General features: G+C 40.8%; 2 protein-coding genes across 2 annotated transcripts; one reads left to right on the top strand and one right to left on the bottom strand.

Moving 5' to 3' along the window:
• Window positions 1-1847: 1847 nt before the first annotated feature.
• On the bottom strand, window positions 1848-8418 carry psmd5 (proteasome 26S subunit, non-ATPase 5). The gene is made up of 11 exons (XM_034602417.1): window positions 8185-8418; window positions 6991-7135; window positions 5759-5872; window positions 5542-5670; window positions 5076-5185; window positions 4379-4521; window positions 3847-4038; window positions 3634-3743; window positions 3394-3534; window positions 2406-3212; window positions 1848-2375 (listed from the first exon to the last, which is right to left on the bottom strand). Exons 1-10 carry the CDS (start codon window positions 8355-8357, stop codon window positions 2955-2957), a joined length of 1515 nt encoding a protein of 504 aa, XP_034458308.1. The 5' UTR covers window positions 8358-8418; the 3' UTR covers window positions 1848-2375; window positions 2406-2954.
• A 1287-nt stretch (window positions 8419-9705) lies between these two features.
• On the top strand, window positions 9706-11014 carry LOC117772196 (putative UDP-GlcNAc:betaGal beta-1,3-N-acetylglucosaminyltransferase LOC100288842). The gene is made up of 2 exons (XM_034603171.1): window positions 9706-9835; window positions 9920-11014. Exons 1-2 carry the CDS (start codon window positions 9830-9832, stop codon window positions 11012-11014), a joined length of 1101 nt encoding a protein of 366 aa, XP_034459062.1. The 5' UTR covers window positions 9706-9829.
• The last annotated feature ends 8920 nt before the right edge of the window (window positions 11015-19934 follow it).

Below are 19934 nucleotides of genomic sequence, written 5' to 3'. Positions count from 1 at the left end.
TAAGAAATATTACGAAATATATCCTTCAAATAGAATGTCAGCTTATAAAGGATATAATGTATTCCGTCGCACAAATTTTTATAAATCTTGATAAATCTCCTGATTAAAAAAACAACTCAAAATGTCACCGTCCAGAACACATCAGGATTTATTAATTCTTTAAGTCACTGTATTATGTGTGTCTTTAGATATAAAGACACACATAATACAGTATTTACGCCTGAAGACATTATCGCTGAATTTAAATGTAATAGCATGTTTGATTGATATTGCATTGTAATCGCATTGCATTCATGGCTGATCATGACTATAAGGTTGACACATTGGCTTGACAATGGTAGTTCTACTCATCATTCAAATATAACATTAAAATCCCTTCGTTTCCCTTCACCTGGCACCTGTCATCTGGGTTTGTCAGTATGAGTGTTGAGCTCAAGTGGATCCTCCCACCTCTCACACAGAGGAAACCCAGGAGAAGCCTCACACTCTCTGACAGCAGGGAGGGACCAGAGGCCGACAGCTCTGGGGATAAGAGGTAAAGCTTACATCTCATATTTTAGTGTGATGACTGCAGCACATACAGGCATTGGTGAATATGGAGCTGCACACAGAGGAGATGAAAACAATTCTTTCAGCTTAGAACATTTAGAAAAATGAGTGTGTTGTTATTCTATCTTTCACGAGGAGGCCATTAACTAACACTGAATATTAGAGATGAAACACCATAAAGATTCGAGGAGGAACCAAATTACCTCCACTATGCTTGAGGACGTGCCACAGACAGAATAACAGGGAAATAAAAAAAGCATCCAGAAAAAATTGACTGACTGGATTTTTTTTGATGACGCAAACTGTAGCAAGTATGCAGGAGACGTGGGAGAGGTGATATGATTCAGTGGGGAGACGGTGACACGAGGCAGCTGATGGATGTTTGGGATTGAGTCAGACGCTCTGACTGGAGTGGGAAGTCTTTTACCAGCGGACAGGAGGAAAGTCTCCTCTGTGACATTATCCCACGCTGTATATGGATATGTTCTTGTAGATTCAAGTCGAGAAATCTGTTTCAACGCATCACATGGGCGGTGGAATGAAGGAGGATGAGGAAATATTACAGCGGTCCCATGTGGAGGGATTTGAATTGGAGCTTTTTAAAATGTGAAATAGATTTTGCAGTTGTAATCGAGCCAAACGTGATTTTACTCACAGATGAAGGCGTTTCTTCCCGTAGTAAACAAAAAAAACTACTTTTGTACAGACACACAAGGCTGCAGATATGACATTAAGTAATCCATAAATTCCACTGTTATTTGTGGTTTACAAACTTGAGTGTCCATGTGGGTGTTTTATATTGGGAACACAAAATGAATCAGTATAATCACTATTATTATATACAGAAATCTTTCAATCACACAAGCCTTTTGTCTTATTTTGTTATATTTTAGATAATTATATGCTGGAAAGTATCTTTTTAATGTAAAACTTTACTCATTTGTTATGACTGTGTAGTTTTATCACTTTTAATTTAAATTAAAGTATCGGAGCACCTCCTCCTTTACAATGTAAAACTGGATTTTAAGATTTTGACAGCTGACATAGTGGCTCAGAGAGGCAGCACTGAACTGTCTCTAGTGGAGATGATCAGAAAACACCAATGGAATCTCAAACTAAGAGGCCACTCAGAGCGTTTCCACCATGGCTAAGACCCTATTACACCATGTTAAAGATCATTTAAAAAAGATCTTGAATCAACCCATTGCAGTGCAAAATTCAGTTTGTTCCACTCCTCATAGAAATCAGTTCAGTAAAATGATTTATGTAAAAAAGAGAAAAGTCAGAACACACATTTATTGTCAGACAGAATCTTCTTTAATAAAAAAAAAATCTATTTGGTAAACAAAAATAATTTTGACCCAAAAATAAGTGAGTGTCTGAAGAATTTGCAGATCGGGGGTTGGATCAGTGTGGTTTGCGGTTGAGTCCAGTAGTGTTTGAAAGATACTGTGAACAGTGATGGGGATTTGTTTGTATAAGAATCTGGATAGTGAACAGTAAAGCGTAACATCTTGTCAGGCTCCTGTAGCTGGTAAAGAGACTGTAAACTAAACATGTGTTTGCATACTTTTTCTGAGTTTAATGTTCAACACTTGTTCAGTGTGGACCTTTGGTCAAGAGTATTAAAAGTGACACTGCTGCAATATTTTATTTTTTTGAAAATAGTCAAAATTAATGAATCACATTCCAGCACATCCTGACTTGTTGTCTCCAACACGGGTCAAGCTCCAAAAACACTAAATCCTACATTTCTCAAAATGCACTAGTCACTTGTATCTTTCATTAACCTACCCAATGTCCAAATCCTCATAACTACATGCCACCTGCAAGATTTGCAGTCTCTTATCCCAAACCGAGAATAAACTGATGACATTACACAACAGACTGTGTAATACTCCAAAAGATAAATAAAGTAAATTTGATGTATAAAATGGTGGCATGCCCCTTTAATGTACAAATTTAAATAAGAACTTTACTGTCCCTTTAGTTTCTAGTATCTCAAATTTTCAAGTATATTTCATATTTGAAGTTACTAAATATGACATATCCACAAAGTCATGCTTTTTATTTGAGAGCACTGACCAATTAAGTTTGAAAACTAAACTTGTATTTGTCTTACAGTTGTTCTCTGCATTAACTTTGAGGATACAATTTCTTTCCAAAACAATACAAAATCTACTCATGAAGTAAAATAAAGGAGAGGAGCTGAAAATGATGATTGGATGTAATCATGTCAGAAAAGCCTGATAGTTATATTATTGTGTATAAGAGGAGCAAGTGAAGCCCAAGCAGAGAAGACAAATTTGTCTTCATATGTTAACCCACGTTTCGATCATTCAGGCACTTATCTGTCACCTGTAAGCATTAAACAGAAACCCATGAAATGTATCTGAGTGTGTGAATCATTCCGCTCTTTCTGTGCTGACTGTGGCCACCGCTGTAACATAGTAAGCTCCTTCTCTGAGGTACGTTCTCAGACGGATGTAATGCTGGCTGCCCAGTATCTCTGCTGCTGTCGACGAAGACAAGAGGGACCCCACCAGTTCAAACTTAGCGTCCTTGGCCTCCTTAGTCTGACCCATTGAACGATCCAAAATGAACTCCATGAATCCGGGAGTGCTGACCATTAGCTTCTGACCCCAGGGCTGAATGGCAATGGCCTGGAAAAAACACAAACACAAACACACACACTTCAAACAAGATACAAATGCTCTTGGAAAATATTTTTAAAACAACAAAAAAATATTTCAATATCCACAGTTGCCTTGTTGTTTTAGAAGTTACTCTTTCAGTAACACCAGGAGGTTATAGTTAGACAGTTAGATTCAGCTCAGCACTCACAGTAAAAATCCCCATTGCCCCACAGTGCAGCTCTGGGAACGGCTGAGTGCTGATGGTGCGGATCATGTCTATGGGCTGCTTAGACAAAAGGTGGAACCAGGACTCTGTCAAGGCCAAAAGATCTTCTGTCTGCTGCTCTGGCTGCAAAAAACAACATTGATTTAAGATACAGAAACTGATCAATCTCTTATTTCTGAAGATAACTTTAAGACATAAAAGAGTCATGCTGCACAAAAGTACCTCAAGAGTGAGAAGTTCGGATATGGCCTCCAAGCTGCGCACTCTCAGCTCCGTAGCTCCGGAGCCCGCGAGCTTACTCATTCTCAACAGCACGGCCTTGAACGTTTCTCCTGAAACCACACAAAAGAATTAAGACACAATGCCAAGATCCAAAGACATTTGCTTTAAGCCCGAGAGACACTATAAGAAAAATAAGACACATGACATGCTGACCTGTTTTTTGCAGGACCTGCTTTCCCTCCACAGTAGCTCCGAGTAAACCCAAAGTGTCCAGAGCCACCCCGATCATCGCAGCGTCCGGGTCCAGAGCCATCTCAAACACCTTGTTCTGAAAGGCCGGGTAGGTTTCACAAACCTGCTGCGGACTGTCCGCAATGGCCAGGTTCCCGAAGAACTTCACCAAACCTATAGGAGTGACATGTTGCCAGTACACCTGAACTTTAGCATGTTTTCATGATTACGTCCCATGTTACCTGGATCGCTCGCCACTTCACAAAGTTTGTATTTGTATTTATTTACGGAGACGTTTGGAGTCCTTTCTGTTTTGATGCAGCTGTTCACAGGCTGACTTGTTTTTAGAATCACATTAATCAATTCAATTCACCCAAGTGAAACATGCCAAAAACATCATCTCTTTACGCCTAGTGTTCTCCTATACAGTAATTCAACACATCTACTCACAACCAAGCATGAACAAGTAAATATACAGCTTAATTGTGTGGAGCACTTTTCTAAAGTGACTTACCAGGCAGGTAGAGGGAGGACAAGGGGTCTGTGTCTGCTCCTCTGATCATGTTGGAGATCTTGTCCATGATACCCTGCTGGGCCAGATACCGCCGACCATGCTGACTGTGGGCTAGAGTGGTCACCATCTCTATGGCTGTGGCCCTGTTGAAAAGGAAAAAGACAGATGTTAGTTGTAATTGTGATCATCCATACTGTGAAATCTACAATGTTACTCTATTCAGTACACAGGCAAAGCAGGTAATTGGTTTCCCCCCCCAGGTCATTTTTGCCTGGCCTCCCACAAAGTCCCTTGAAATGCTCCTGTCTATACACAGAACATCTATTGCATGCATGTCTATCGGGGAAGGAAGATTCCTTCTCTGTTGCTCTTCTTGAGATTTCTTCATTTTCCCCTTTTAAATGGGATGTGGAATGTTTTTTTCTTTTTCTGATTTTAGGGGCTAATGACATATGTGAATGTATAGTGTAGAGATTGTAAAGCCTCCTGTGGTACATTTTTGGTTTGTGGCATTGCTTTGAAGTTAAAATGGACTGAGATTAATAGCATGGAACATGACGGAAGATGCCCATTTAAAGATGAGGCTGTGAAAGCGGAAGAAAGGTAGAGATACCTAATGCAACTGCAGCTACAACATTATGTTTTTACAGACCATATCATATGTTTGCCACTGTGTTTGTATGTTTTATCTTATTACCTGATCAAAACGTCATCTCCAGTTAGTTCACTGAGGAGCTGAGACACGAGGCTGCTGCTGGCGCAGTAACCAAGAGAAATGGGAGAAACAGATGCGATTTCCACCACCAGCTGCGACCAGCAAAAAAAAACAAGTCAGTCCATGTAAGTGTGGGCAATCTTTCAGCTGTTTACAGAGTCTGCTAAATGACTGCTGGATGGTTTCATGAAAACAGCGGAGAGAGCAAACTGAAAGTTCAGCCGTCATTTAACTGTGAGTGTGACTAAACGCTTTCACATGGTTATGAAATCATTTGTCATACATTAAAACATTAAAATAAATGCATCAGTGTTGCCCACACTCTGGCATGATTTCTTGTTCCGATTAGTCACACCTTCTACTGGTTCCTTTAGAATAGATTTCATTTAAAACACTGTACAATTTGTCACTTAAGCATCAAACCCAAGTGACGCACATCTGAACGCACCTCGTACAATCTGTATCTGACAATGTCACTTGTGGCCATCACTTCCTTCATGACGTTCAGCAGCTCGCTGTGGAACAATTTGTCTAATCCAGACTTGGAGTGACTCAGTTTAGTCAGGGACTGAATGGCCTACGGAAAAAAAAACACAGTAAGTGCACCATCACATTGTAGATTCGTTAGAAGTTCATCTTGGTAATATCAGGGCCTCAGTCTTCACCTGTTTTGCCACAGCCATTTTCTCATCTCTAATGCAGTGGATGAGCGCTTGAAGGATGTCGTGGTTGTTGAGGATTTTAGTGACAGCGTCGGAGTTCTCCATCATTCTGCCAATCTGCCCGAAAAAGACAGGGACACCTGATTTGGTCAATGTCTTAAAGGGGACATAGCATGCAAATTCCACTTTGTTAGTGCTTCTACAGGTTAATGTGGGTATCTGGCATGTCTACCAACCCAAAAACTCTGGGGAAAAAACACTCGCGCGTTTTGTTATGGTTCCTCTAAGTCAGAAACGTCATGCTTGAGTGACTCGATTGAGCTTCCTGGGTTTTGTGTCGTAACAAGGCACTGGAAGTCTCCCTACATGGCCTTGGCCCACCCCACCCCCGGTCCCCCCACACTCGTTACTTCCGGGTTTACACCGGAGGCAGAGAGGCTGCGAGGCAGCGCAGCGCCGTTCCCAAGCGTGCAGCCGCCTGGCTGTTCACACGGGACGAGCATTTCTCCGCTGGTCAGCCCGCGATTCACTCACATGTGGCATTTGTCTGGATCGTTGGGACTGGGAGGCTGCAGCAGTTGCTCGAGCGCGACCGCTCGCTCTCCCATGCGTGAGCTGGAATTTGTGTCAACGCCACACAGCGAGCAGTGTGGAAGACTTCCGCAGTGTTCAGCACTACTGTAACACTGGCACAAACACACAGAGCCCCCCCACTCGTTACGCCGGGTTTACACCGGACGCTGCGCCGCTGCGAGGCAGGTCTTCATAGCCCCCCCCCCCCCCCCCCCACCCCTCTCTTTCTCTGTCTGTCTGTCTGCTTGTAGTGGATGGGCAGAGGGGGGCATTTAATTATGTGATTGGGAAAATTAAAACTCCAGGACAACAGAAGGGGAATACAAAGTATGGGATGCATATTTGATAATTTATATCATATAAAATATGTAATTTATATCGTTTAAAATCATGGGGGGAGAGGGGGGAGCTGGCTCATTAGCATTTAAAGGAACAGGCACTCAAAACAGGTCACTCTGTGGAGGGCTGTTTTATACAGGGTAAAAAGGGTGCTGTTTTAAATGATCCGTGTGGTATTTTGACCAAAGTATGTTACAGACATTTCATTAAGACCCCAAGGAACCATATCAACTTGGGCATGCTATGTCCCCTTTAAAGGTGTCTTTCTGTGTGTGTGTGCGTGCATGAGTGTGTGTGTGTCTGCATGTGTGTGTGCAGCCTACCTGTGTCAAGGCAAGTATCTTGACTTTATCATTAGGATGGTTCAGACCTGCTTGCAGCTCCACTCTGAAGTTCTGTGCCAGGTGCTCAGGGCTGAGCGCCAATAGGATGCGTTCAAGGATGTCAACACACAGTTCGACCTGCTCCCTGTGAACACAGCACATCAAATTAAGAAAACAACTTCATCTTCATTTGACGCACGTGCTGAAAAAGTCGCAACAACTGCAAATACAGAAATGCGCTGCAAATTACAAAAAAAAACGACACCGGAAATGTTTCCAGGGGACCCAAAAAAGTGATGAACCTGGCTGTAGTTTAATGCTTTCAAGTTGTTGAAATCTGCTTCTCATCAGTGGTGATGGAACTGCATGTGTTGCGAGATGTGAGCTCTCTGTAAATTTGATACTCAAATCACTTGGATTAAAAGGCTGGTTTCAGCTTCTCAAATGTGAAGATATGATGTCTTCTTTGATTTACCTGACAGTAAAACGGAATATCTTTGGACTAAACACGACACCATGGGCTGTTTTCTTCACTATTATTTGACATTTTAAAGACTAAATGAACCAATCAGATTCATCAATAATCCTTTATTACAGGACTAGTTGGTATAATTTAATTTCTTGTTTGGCTTGACCAACACGGCCTTAACTTATTATCTTTACTATCATTATCACTTGTCAAAATCTGAGCTGTGACTATTAAGACGATGACACTTTTTCATCGGTTGGCTCTCCACTCCAGCACTTGAATTAAACGGTGACTGTGACGTGTAGGTGCTGATCTGCCTTTTCTAACAGGAGGGTGTTCACATCCATGTTGGATCTTCTACATCTGCACTGTACACAAACATGGGGGACTGTGTTTCCCTCATTCCTGCACTGAGTTAGCCGTGCACACCCTCCAGAGCACATTGGATGTAACAGTTTAGCTTCTCTTTAAAGCTAATAACTTGGAATAAAGGGCCAAGTGACAGAAAACACGTCGCCTCACACCTGCTCTGTGTTTTCTTTGTAGCAATGTAGCCACTTAGCATGCTAATGACTAGCACAGGTCAAACACAGCCTTTTTAAGCAAGCTAACTGAACTACCGGTTTGACTGGAGCTACCGGTGTCACATCCTGACATTAGACTGACTCGGCAGATAGCAGCCATCTCTTTATTAACGCGGTGCGGACACAGTGAGTCAGACCGACCTGTGGTTCGAGTTTAACAGGGAGAAAATGACATCGAGGCGCGTCCCGCTCACTGCGTCTCTCAGGGCGCTCACAGGCAGAGACAGCAGCGCTGTTCTGAGACCCTGCAGCTCCTCTATAGGATCTTCCACAGCGGATATCTCCTCCAGTAAACTATCTATGGACGCCGCCATGACTGAGAAACTATCCACCACGGTCTGTTTGTGATTGTCCCCTGCTCGTCTACTTCCTCGACGCCGCAATTTAAAACGTGAGCGTCCAGCATCACGGCGCCTTACCGCCACCTGCCGGACAGTGCGTTAAACTACACTCCAGTCCAACACAAACAGAGGTGCAGTAGTGAGGGAACCCAGTAACCATCAGTATGGGAAGGGTCTTTGAACAAGTTAACTTCTCACATTGTTTTGTTCTAAAAAAAGATAAACTGTTAGAGATTGCCAATAACATTTCACAAACAATCCCTTGCATCTAAAACAATATACTGTAAGATCCTCTTGTATTATATCAATATCATGTAGTTTTACAATGCTTGTATTATGCAATGTTGAGTAGTTAGATAATAACTGCGATCTTTTGATCAGTTTTTACTATTGTGCATGTAAATAAATGTACAGCAAATACATTTGACTTTACTTTGTAGTATATGCATGTATAAACATGTTTTCTACTTTATTAGCTCCACCAAAGAGGTTATGTTCCCTTTCATTTTCCTCACTTCCACTTCCAATTCCAAACAATAATTTGTAAGATTTTTTGTGGCAGAGGTGTGTGCTCTACTATCTTTTTACAAATGTATACTTTTACTTTTTAGGGGGAGCCACAGACCTCTTACCAACTGAGGTTATTCACTGACTAACCCTGAAAACATGAAAGCTTGATATTGCATAAGGGGACACAAACATCAAATAACTTTTTTGTCAAATTTGCATACTTGTGTTTCTGATTTAATGTAAGTTACATTAATTTGCGTCTATGTAAAAATGTTTGTTCTCTGTACAGTAAAAATGTTCAATTAACTAATTATTCTAGTCCATTGTACTGTCTGAAAGTCTCTCTTCACTCAAACACGTCTTGTTACTTGGATGTTTGACCTTCACTGTGCTGAACGATGCATGTGTAGAGTCACATTCATCTTTTCATGGAGGGAACATCACCAGAGGTTTAGAAGCTAGGCTCCAGTATACAAGTGTGATGTGGAAACTGACACTTGTCTCACGTTTCCACATCAGTAGATAAACTGGAAATATAAAAAAACTAAATGAAACAAAAATTGTTTGGATGTTCATAGCTGCGTTACTTTTCAATGAGGAATATTTTTTTAATTTAACAGTTTATGTAGAAAACCCACATCAGACACAGTTACATTTTCTGATTTCAATATTTCTATATGTTTTAAAACATGTCTGGTGGTGATCCTTAATAAATTGTGGTATGATCCAGCAATTCGTTCTAGCCATCATTAAAGTTGTATGTGTATGATGCTGATGCAGGATCCTCTCCTCCTGGGGTTCAGGGTGCAGAGTTTCATGCAGCTATAGAGTTTCATGAAAGTGGAAACCTTGTCCGTCAGCCAGTATTGTTGTAGCACTGACTGCAGCAGGAGGTCCTCTGGTCACCCACAGCTGAAAAACAACAAGGCCGTGTGATGCAGGTACAGTGTCAACAGCTTATATATATTTATCTAAGTTTGTCTGGCTGTATTCATGGTCATTCATTCTCTGTCTGTTTCTGCCAGTGCTTTCTGTTCAAGCTGCGGACCCACCAGTGGTGTTTCCTCCTCTTCAACGTGCTGCTCTTCCACGCCTTGTTGTTCGGGGCCGACTTTGTCGAGGAGTACCTCCTGCAGCCCTCGCCTGCTGTCTACACTGATGGCACCGTTGTTGATGTGAGGGAAAGAGCGAGGAAACTGGACCTGAGCAATGCCAGGGAGAACGTGTCCCAGGTCTACCCCATCACTAACCCTGATGCCTGCAGGAACTCTGACCTCTTCCTCCTCACGCTAGTTTTCAGCTCCCCAGCGAATGTCACCCAGCGAGAGGCAGTCAGGAGGACGTGGGCCAACCAAACTCTGATCCAAGACTTTCCCGTGAAGGTGCTGTTCTTCGTAGGATCTACTCAGACTTCTGCTGCACAGGAGACCATCATGAGAGAATCTGACCACTATGGGGACATGGTCCAGGGTCATGACGTGGCTGATTCGTCCCTCCGGGGCCCATCAGAGAGGACGGTGCTGGCACTCCGCTGGGTCATCATCTTCTGTCCTCTGGCGCGATTTGTCCTGCTCACCGAGAACTCTGTGTTTGTCAACCTCCCTGCCATCGGAGGCTACCTGCTCGGGTTGCACAGGCACCCTGAGGACCTTTACCTAGGTAGGGTGATCCAGAAAGACCCACCTGATAGAGACCGCAACAGTCCCGGCTACCTTCCCCTCGTTCTCTACCCTGACAAGTACCTGCATGAATACTGTGACGGGACGGCGTACGTTCTGTCCCAAGATGTGGTCCGAAAAGTGTACGTCGCCTCTGCGGCGGTTCGAGCTCCTGTGAGAGCTGCTGTGTTTGTGGGCCTTTGTGCTCACAAGGCTGGTGTGGTACCGACCCACTGCGCCAAGTTCTCAGGAGAAAAACACATCCCTTACAACGCCTGCTGCTACCACTACCTGTTCAGCTCAGCAGGGATGGGGAATCGTGAACTGGAGAGAGTTTGGGCAGACCTGGGACAGAAGGGCGGAAGATGCACACTGTTCAAGACCTACTATGGCCTGGTGAAATGCAAGGCCCTCTCATACCTGGATAAACTGTCCTTCTTCAACTCACAGGGACTAGCCTGACCGCATGGATAATTACATGGCGTGTGCTTGTGGGTGAGATGTAGACAGAGACAGACAGGAAGTGGGGTTGGAAGAAATAAAAAGAGTGTGCAAAGTTGTTGTCCTTGTACATAAGTGGGTGGCCAGTATTTGCTTTAATTGCTTTAATTATTGGTATGACAGCACTGATCACTATAATAAGAAAAGGAAACATTCAGCCTTTTTCAGAGGGAATTATAAATACGATAAAAATAAAATCCAGTTGTTATGGTTATTTCCTGCTGTAAGGAGGAAATGCGGTATAGATGGATGATTGATTGATGGATGGATGGAGAGAGAGAGAGAGAGCTAATGCAGAGCGGACATACATCGGGATACAACTTGAAGACTTGTTTCATCTGCTTTTAAATCCCTTCTTAAAATATAAAAAAGTGTGAATCTCTATGTGGATTTGAATTGATTAATTTCATTTTATTGTTGTTTTATTGTTGATATTCAATTCTTTTGTGAAGTGCTTTGTAACTTTGTGAAGAAAACTGCTATAAAAATAAAGCTTTCAGTCAAAATGTCTGCTGCAAAAAATAACAGTTTTGTGAAGTTGCTAGACTTCATGTACCTAAGAAAATGTATTTTGTCGCAGCAGAAGTTTTGATAAATCATATATAGAAAGGTACAGATAATATTAATGATGGCTCCATTGCCTTTAGCTGCAGCAATACCAGTGTAGGATCTGACACACCTACATACGATGGAGATAGACAAACGGAGTAGTTTAAAAAGGCCTAAAGATGTTTTACTGCCCTTACTACATATGTGAGAATAACAAGTGGGAGATACACAGTCTGTGCCCACACAGTCCCGAGAGGAGGCCAATTAATCAGGCAAAACAATTGAGTGCAACTGTGTGGGTGGATGTTTGTTGTGGGGCGACTTTCAAAACGGGGACAAAACACTGTGGTAGTGGTTGTCAAATAAGTTTCTAATTAAAAAAGAAAGTATTCATCATACAAATCTGACCAGAGTCGATACAAACATAAAAAAATATCACATAAACAAATACATCTGAAGGTATGGTCCTATTTACACACCTATCCAGTTGTCAGAGATTATCTTTGCTCTGTGCAGTTTATTTTTTGCTTGAGCCATGAGGAAAACTCACATTAATCAACTAATTATTCTGTCTCTATTTCAACTATTTTATTGTGTATCTCTTTGTATCTGATTTAATAACTGATTTCCAGGCTGTTGGTCAAGATTTCATGGATAAAAGATCAAGTCAGTGTATGTAAAAAAATTTTTTTTAACATGAATGAATGTGTCTCACTGTTTTTTCCAGAGTAGAAAGATTAGCAACGTAATATTTTGTTTCTTTAGCGTGAATGAAAGGTGTTGGTATTGTAGGAAATTAGTTTGTCTGCCTCATATTTTTTAGATCCGTTGACTTTATGTCCTTTAACTTCCGTTCAAACTGCTGTCTCTCTCCTCAAATTCCACAGAAGTGAAGTCGGGCCTCCGTCCCAGCACCACAAGCTGACCAAACAAAATGTTTGGGTGTTTCACAACCGTCTTCTCTTCTCCTCTGTTCTCCTGCCAGCAGTTCACACTGCAACACTCTGCTCCACCTTGGCCTGTTTCCATTGTGTCTGCAGAGCTTTTCCAAGCCGTCCGTCTCTCTGCATCACGCCAAGGTACTCAAAGAACAACATCTCAGCATGTCTATAATCATTCTGGCTGGAGACCAGTCGCAGCTAAAGACCTGACTGGCGTACCATCAGTGTGAACCCGGATCACTCTCCAGGATTAATCTGGATTTGTTAGCATCAACACCTCCAGTCCGTGGCTTCAGCACCACATGATCCCTGGCCTTTCACCTTCCTGTCTGTCTCGTCCGGCCCCATGATGCTTTACTTTTAGACTGGTCACTTAAGTCCCACTTGTGATACAATGTATGATGAAGATCACAAATGGGAAGATATCCGGATATTTATTTCAGTCTTCTATGCTGCTGTTGGACTGTTAATAATGAATAGTGACTGTTATGGCTGTATGTGTTCCTGCTCTTTGTCCCTGTTCCTCTCTTGTCTTCCCTTTAGCTCCGCCCTGACTCTACCGATCAATCGTCGATGACGTGCACTCGGCTTGGAAATTGTGGCGCTCTGAATCTCCTTTACCAGGATCAGAGGGAGAGAGGCTACCAGCGAGGGGTTTTATGGTTGTTGCAGTGTCTCAGCGGATTTTAAAAAATTGTGTTGTGTTTTAATTTTATGTCTTGGTCCTTTTAATAGTTTTCCTGTCTTTGTCTCGTAGGTTCCGCCCGATGGTGGGCTCATCCTAACCCCAGACTATATATAAAGATGGACCACGTGGCTCCATTCCCTCCTGATATCCAGAGATGAAGACAAAATATCCGGGACAGGAACACAAGCCATCATGCGCATTTGGAGTCAGAGTCTGTGCAGCAGTGATCTAGGGATGGAGCTGCCGTAGTGAGGTCCCACTTACATGTGCTTAACCAATCGTAAGCCAGTCTCAGCTGTCAATCATAATTTTTCACTCTGTTTTATAGCATGAAATAGCTAATTAAAAATATCAGTGTGATGAGAACTACCTAAAATGACATAAACCATCTTCAAGAAACATCTATTTGCGATTTATGACTATACTGCAGCCTGCCACAAGTTGGCGATCAAGACACTTTTGGGGAGCTGTCATGTCATGCCATCCTTCTTCATATCAGACTGTATATGATTGTAACAGAAACCATTAAAGAAATATCTTAAAGGGATTGTTTAACACTCATTTGCAATTGGCAAGAGTCAGACTCAAAGATCCCTACCAACAGGAAATGGTTAGCTTAGCTTCGCACAAATACTGGAAGGGGGAAACAGCTAGCCTGCCCAAAGCAATGGCTCCCTGATGAGTTACATTTTTTCTTTTGGATATTTCTACTCATTTAACAAATAAGGTATCAAGTGTGAATTAATAAGCTTTAGAGGGGATTTACTTACCGTACAGATATGTGAGTGGCATTGTCTTGTTTAAAGAAAGCAGGTAAATGTGTCAAACTATTCCTTCAGGGCCATAGCACGGTCTAACTTGTGGCCTAATGCCCACACTTACAAAAAAAAACTGGACCACAAACTTAAACGAGTTTGTCTTCTTGCTACCGTGGAACTGAAAAAGTTGCCAAAAGTGTTTGTGAATGCAGTGATTCTTTATTTAAAAAAAAAAAATCATCAACTTAACCTTCTGGCTGAAAAACTCTGTAGAGGTTGTGTGGCAGTTTCCAAGGGAACATGGAAACAGGGTTTTGCAGAGCAGGGAAGCCATCAGACCCCCACAAACCACATGTCCTCAACGTCAGCACGCACACAAACATGTACACACACACACACACACACACACACACACACACACACACACACACACACACACACACAACGCAGCCTGCAGAGATTGCTAATGTGAGGTCGAGGGGTCGGTAAACTGCATGTGGGTGGTGCAGAGCTCTAATGAATGCTTCCCCTCAGAGAGACGCATCTCTGCAGAGAAGGACTCATCAAACCAGAGAAACACTGTTTTATTTAGACTGTTTACACTGATGAAAGAATCCGGGGCTCCCCCTGTCACCGCCGCCGATCTGTGGGGAGGGTCAGAGGAAGTTAATGTCTCTGGTGATGAAAGACATAACTGTGTGTAATTTTAATTCTGTATGTGCATGTGTGTCATTCATGAGAACATACAGTGTGCGTTTTTGTACACCGAGGAGCGTACAATCCTCATTTTCTTGTGAGTTTTATGTTCACAGTGATGGCCTGGTATTCATGTGGCCCTGCAGCCCACGGCCATTTACGTAGAAGCAGCAACCTCAAGGATAAACCCTCTTTTTTGACGACATCTGTGGTTTCTTCTCCTTTCCCTTTTTGTAAACGCCATAATCTGTCCTCTGAGGTTTTGCTGACTTTGCCCGGCCAGGAGTTTGTGCCTCTTGTACATTTGCTTTGGACTTCTTGTGTTTTGATTATGCATCCTAAATCTTCTGGCTGCTGTTAAAGAAAGTACCTTTTTTTTTTTTCAAAACAATTTCTCCATCTGGATGAAATTAAGCACAATAAACATGAAAGTTTCAAACATGTTTCTCGGTGTAAAAGGTCCAGGGGTTAACACGTGTGCAGCTGAACACTTAATAAACTTGAGGAAGTATTAAAGACATTAAGTGTGTACTATGAGGTCATATAAAGACATTGAAAGATATAGGCAAAGAAAAAAATCTCTTTGAATTAAAGATGATTTTTCTTAATTCCCTCAGCAGAACGTCTTTCACCTTAGATATATTTGAAATGTATTGTAAATGGGTTTTTAGCAGCTACGTCGGCAAAGGCCGTACACACCTTCTTTTTCTCTGACTCCTTTGACAGGTAATGTGGTTACGTTTTCAGAGTGGTGTTTGGACATTTTGTGGCCAGTCCATTCAAAGTGATGAAATTTCTTGCTAATTGCTTCTAGTACAACCAGCCCTCCTTCCGTAGGTTGATTCGGTCGGTGTACTGATTTTATCAAAGGGATCCTGCTGTCAGGATCAGTGCTGGGTGGAGACTAGGCCTGTAATATAGCATATCTCATCACATGTTATTAGAGGCCTGTACTGTATTTGTTGATGGGCTCTGGTGTGGTCGTGTAGCATTTTCCCCTGTACTTTGTCGCAAATGCAAACTCCCAGATGATCACGACATCTGCTAACGCTCTGAGGGTTCTCTTACATGCAGCGACTCTCCCCTTTACTGCGATATTTCAGTGTATTTCTCTCAAACATTCACATCAAAGAAGGCTGGTTTCATAAAATATTCAAGATGGTGCAAATTTATGTATCAGAATGAATAAAACATATTCTAACTCTAAATATAATTAGAAAAGCTAAGTTATTAGTTTGTTGTTTATTTTAATTCCCATTAGTTGTTACCATGGCTACAAAAACTCCATATAATATTCCATTTGTTCATATTAAAATATTGTGTGTGTATTACAAGTGTATTTAAAATTAAAAATGTATTTTACATTGAAAAAGATACGGTATTTTCTGAAAACACACAGCACCTAACCCAATAAAGTTGCATTAAAAACAAAGATATGACATACAGATGTTAAAAGCATTAAAACATACAGTCAAATACATTTTCATTTAGACAAATTAACATATAAATTGATTCCACATTTTTCACATTATAATTTCGGTCATTCATTTATTTCTTAATTTAACAATTGTATTATTTTTGGTTTGAGGTTGCATAATGTGACATTGTTATGTTATAATACTGTTCTAATAGATCAAGAGTCACATAGCTGTGGTGTTGTGATCAGCTGGTTAGGAAAGGGTGAACAAGGGCGTCAGAAAATATGTGTATGTTAAGTGTTTTACAAGGAGGCCTGGCTTGTAATAATAGTAATTATAAACCAGGGTTTCCCAATAAAACCACTTCACCATCCAACACATCTCATTACAACGTCTTCCTCTGCAGCTCCACAGGAACAAATGGGTTATCAGCGTCCCAGAGTGTGTCTCTATGCATCTAGGTCTAATCTGTGTATCGAATCCAAACCTAACACTTATGGTTGAGGTTTAAAGATCCAAAAGTAAAACCAACCACGACTATTTCTGTGTGACGATATAGGAACTAAATACTACTACTTTATCTCTTATTGTTTTGTAGCTCTCAGCAGTTGCTGTGGATGCTGCTGCCTCAACAAAGTTAGAAATTGGTGGCTTGGTGACAGTGTGGTCACCGCAACACAAAAATAAAGAGTTTTGGCTACGTCTCACCCCATGCACCACATGCATCTACATCTGGATGCAGAAACTGTAGAGGTGAATGAAACGAGTAAAAGCAAAGATGACCTTTTATGACAAATGCTTTTGTGTTTTCTAGCAAAGAGTGTTTGATGAGAACAGTGATAGAGGAAGTAATCAAACATTTAATGTAAAAGCACAAATTAATATACATAAATTTACTTGAGTGAAAGCAAAAGTTTGAACGTAAGTTAAGATGGTGACATGGTGATACTGCTAACTGAACATCTCTCGGCTCGGGTTCAGATAACTAACTTCGGGTGTGCCAGACTAGCCGCTAGGCGTGAATTATGCTGATGATCCACGTGCTGATGTTGGGCAGATGTGACGTAGAAGAAAACATATTTAAATTTTTTAAAGTAAAAGTACTACTGCAATAGTGCACTACATCCATTACATTACATTAACCGTGCCTACTATATGTTTTGTTTAATACAAGAATAGTACATAGTGTCACATAATAAAGATTGCTGCCCATAATGCTACTAAAACATTTGCATTGCCATATTAATTAATGACTGAGTCTGCAGTGGCTTCTTCATCCATCAATTCATTTATGTGTTTCTTCCACATAAATGGAAGTGGCTGCTGCTGCAGGAGGCGGGGTCTAATGTTACCTGCCCGATCTGATTGGATCAGAGATCCAGATCTCGTTATTGATTACTTCTAAAAAAAATAATAATAATAATAATAATAATGTGAACATGTTATGCAATGTATTGTAAAAATGTAGAGGAGTAGAAAGTACAGATATTTGCTGATATATGTAATGGAGTAAAGGTGAAAAGTACCTGAAAATACATTTTACAGACATAAAAACTGTACTTAAGTATCTCTTAATCCCTTAATCCTTACAAAAGGTGAACTGTATTTCACATTTTTTTATCTTAAAAAACAACAAAAATGTAATTGGGGTACCTGGACATTTTGGGATAACTGACAATCTGCTGTAGTAGTTGTAGCTGTATGGAAAGATATGAGAGTCGTATCAATCTTCTCATTGAACTCTTGAAATGTTGTACTCCTCCTTTAGTTTGACCGTCTTGGCCGTGGTCACCTGAGATTTTTAATTCCCTTGTGTTGAACCTGCATAGCATTAACAGTCCAATAGGAGCTCTACCAACACTGTTGTCGTGACCAAATAAACCTTTTTTGTTCCATCCTTAATCCAACTTCATAGGTAAATTGTTTTTTAGTCAATTTAACTGATAAGATTAGGGGAATTGGGTGTTTAAGACTCTGCTCGTTCTTCTTACCAAAACTTTACCTTGAGTGTCTGTAATTCTGTTTTTCATTGATTTGTAGCACCAGGAGTCGTCTGGAGGAAAGCGTATCTCCAGCTAAGGTCAGTGAAGCAATCTTCTCTATTTCTGCTGGCCCCAGATCAGTGGTCCCATTGTCCTCCTTCAGAATGTGATCTTAATCTGACCTGAATAGAGTTTTGTTTCAGAGAGGACTTTCAACCAGCCAGACGTGAGACACCCTGCAGTAAATTGTTTTTCCATTGCAAGGACGGAAGGCAGAGGGTTCACGGCTCTGAGATATTCAGCTTCTGATGGTCAATGGGTTCGAGGCGTCTTGTATCTGTGCAGTATTTCATATGGGATCTTATAATACTTTTTTATAGGTCTTCCCGTCAGAACTTTATCTTGTGTTTGTAATTTTCTTTTACTGAGATTCCTTTAAGTTTAATTGAAGGAACTTTCAGTGGATGGTAAATTCTTGAGAAATAAAAAAATCATGTTTGTGCTGAAACGGACACAGTCCATTGTTTCTAACTGAGAAAGACAAGCAACCATTCTGTAATAATAGCTCTGACTTGATGGCTCAGCTCCACGAGCCCTATTCTAGTACCAAATTATTCTGTTTGTTGGGTCAGATTTGGGATTATTACTATCCTCCTAACCTGCTTATTTTGTCTTTGTTTTCCTTCTCTTTTAATCCTCACTTTCACTGCTCTCCTTTGCCTCTCTGTCATTAACATGTTATTGGGACAACATGGAATTCATTATAAACAAGTGATACATTCATAACTTTACATTTATTTATACTTTTTATTACTTTTGCCTCCCTCTTTTATTTAACTCTTTTTTTTAAACTGTGCTTTCTGATTTTCAATAGTTCTCTTTTCATTTCTTCTCTGCATTGCTTTTTAATGTACCTGTACAGCACCTTGAATCTACCTCTGTGTATGAGACGTGCCTTGTAAATAAAACTGCCTTGCCTTAGTTAAAATGCAACTTTCTGGAAGAAGGTTAAAATGTTAAATACTGATTTTACTTTTTTCTTATTAAACCAAAAAACCATACCTGTTAAGAGTTACCTATTATCTATGGTGATCTGTGATCTGTTCAGCCTTTGCTCGTGATTGATTGGTGACGCCTGCAAAGTCCTGAAGGGGGAGCTGTTGGCTACGATGCCTCAATTTAAACGAAGCCACCACAGAAGAAGCATGAGGGTCTTATTTACATGTATTCAGGTAGTTATTAGCATTTTAGCTCTTGAACTTTTACTGAATTGTTTAACTTGTGTTTTGTGAACATATCGACTGAATGTTGAGTGTGTTTTGAAGCAGTATTTTGCTTTTTAATTCGTGAATTAGCTTAATGTTAACTAGCTTAAACACCTCCCTCCCAAACATGGTTAGCATTACTGCAACACGTGTTGTGTGTACTTTGATTGTGTTTAGTTGTTAATGCATTTGAGTGTAGATTATTTTTAAGTAACAGCTGATGTTAAGAAAAAAATACACATTTTGTAAACATTTTGGTTGATTTACAAAACATATCAGTTTGTCAATTAAAGCTAATTTATTATTTAATAGACCATTATCATACGTAAACATCACATTCGTATTTTTAAGAGAAAATGGGAAAGAACCATGTTTACTCACCTGAGAAAACACATTGACATTTATATGGACAGAAAATGCACTTTAATGTGTAAACTCTTTGTACTGAACGAACCTTGTAACTATGTAGATACTTTTGAAACTAACTACATTTTCAGCGAAGTGACCGCAGAGGAAGCATCATGTCTGGGAGTCCTTGTTTACATTTCCCCTTTTTCAGGGTGTCACATCTGGATCTGAGCAAC

The sequence above is a fragment of the Hippoglossus hippoglossus genome, chromosome 12, assembly GCF_009819705.1.
Source record: "Hippoglossus hippoglossus isolate fHipHip1 chromosome 12, fHipHip1.pri, whole genome shotgun sequence".
NCBI lineage: Eukaryota > Metazoa > Chordata > Actinopteri > Pleuronectiformes > Pleuronectidae > Hippoglossus > Hippoglossus hippoglossus.
Note: the sequence above shows the minus strand (reverse complement) of the source record. Positions and strands in the feature narration are given on the sequence as shown.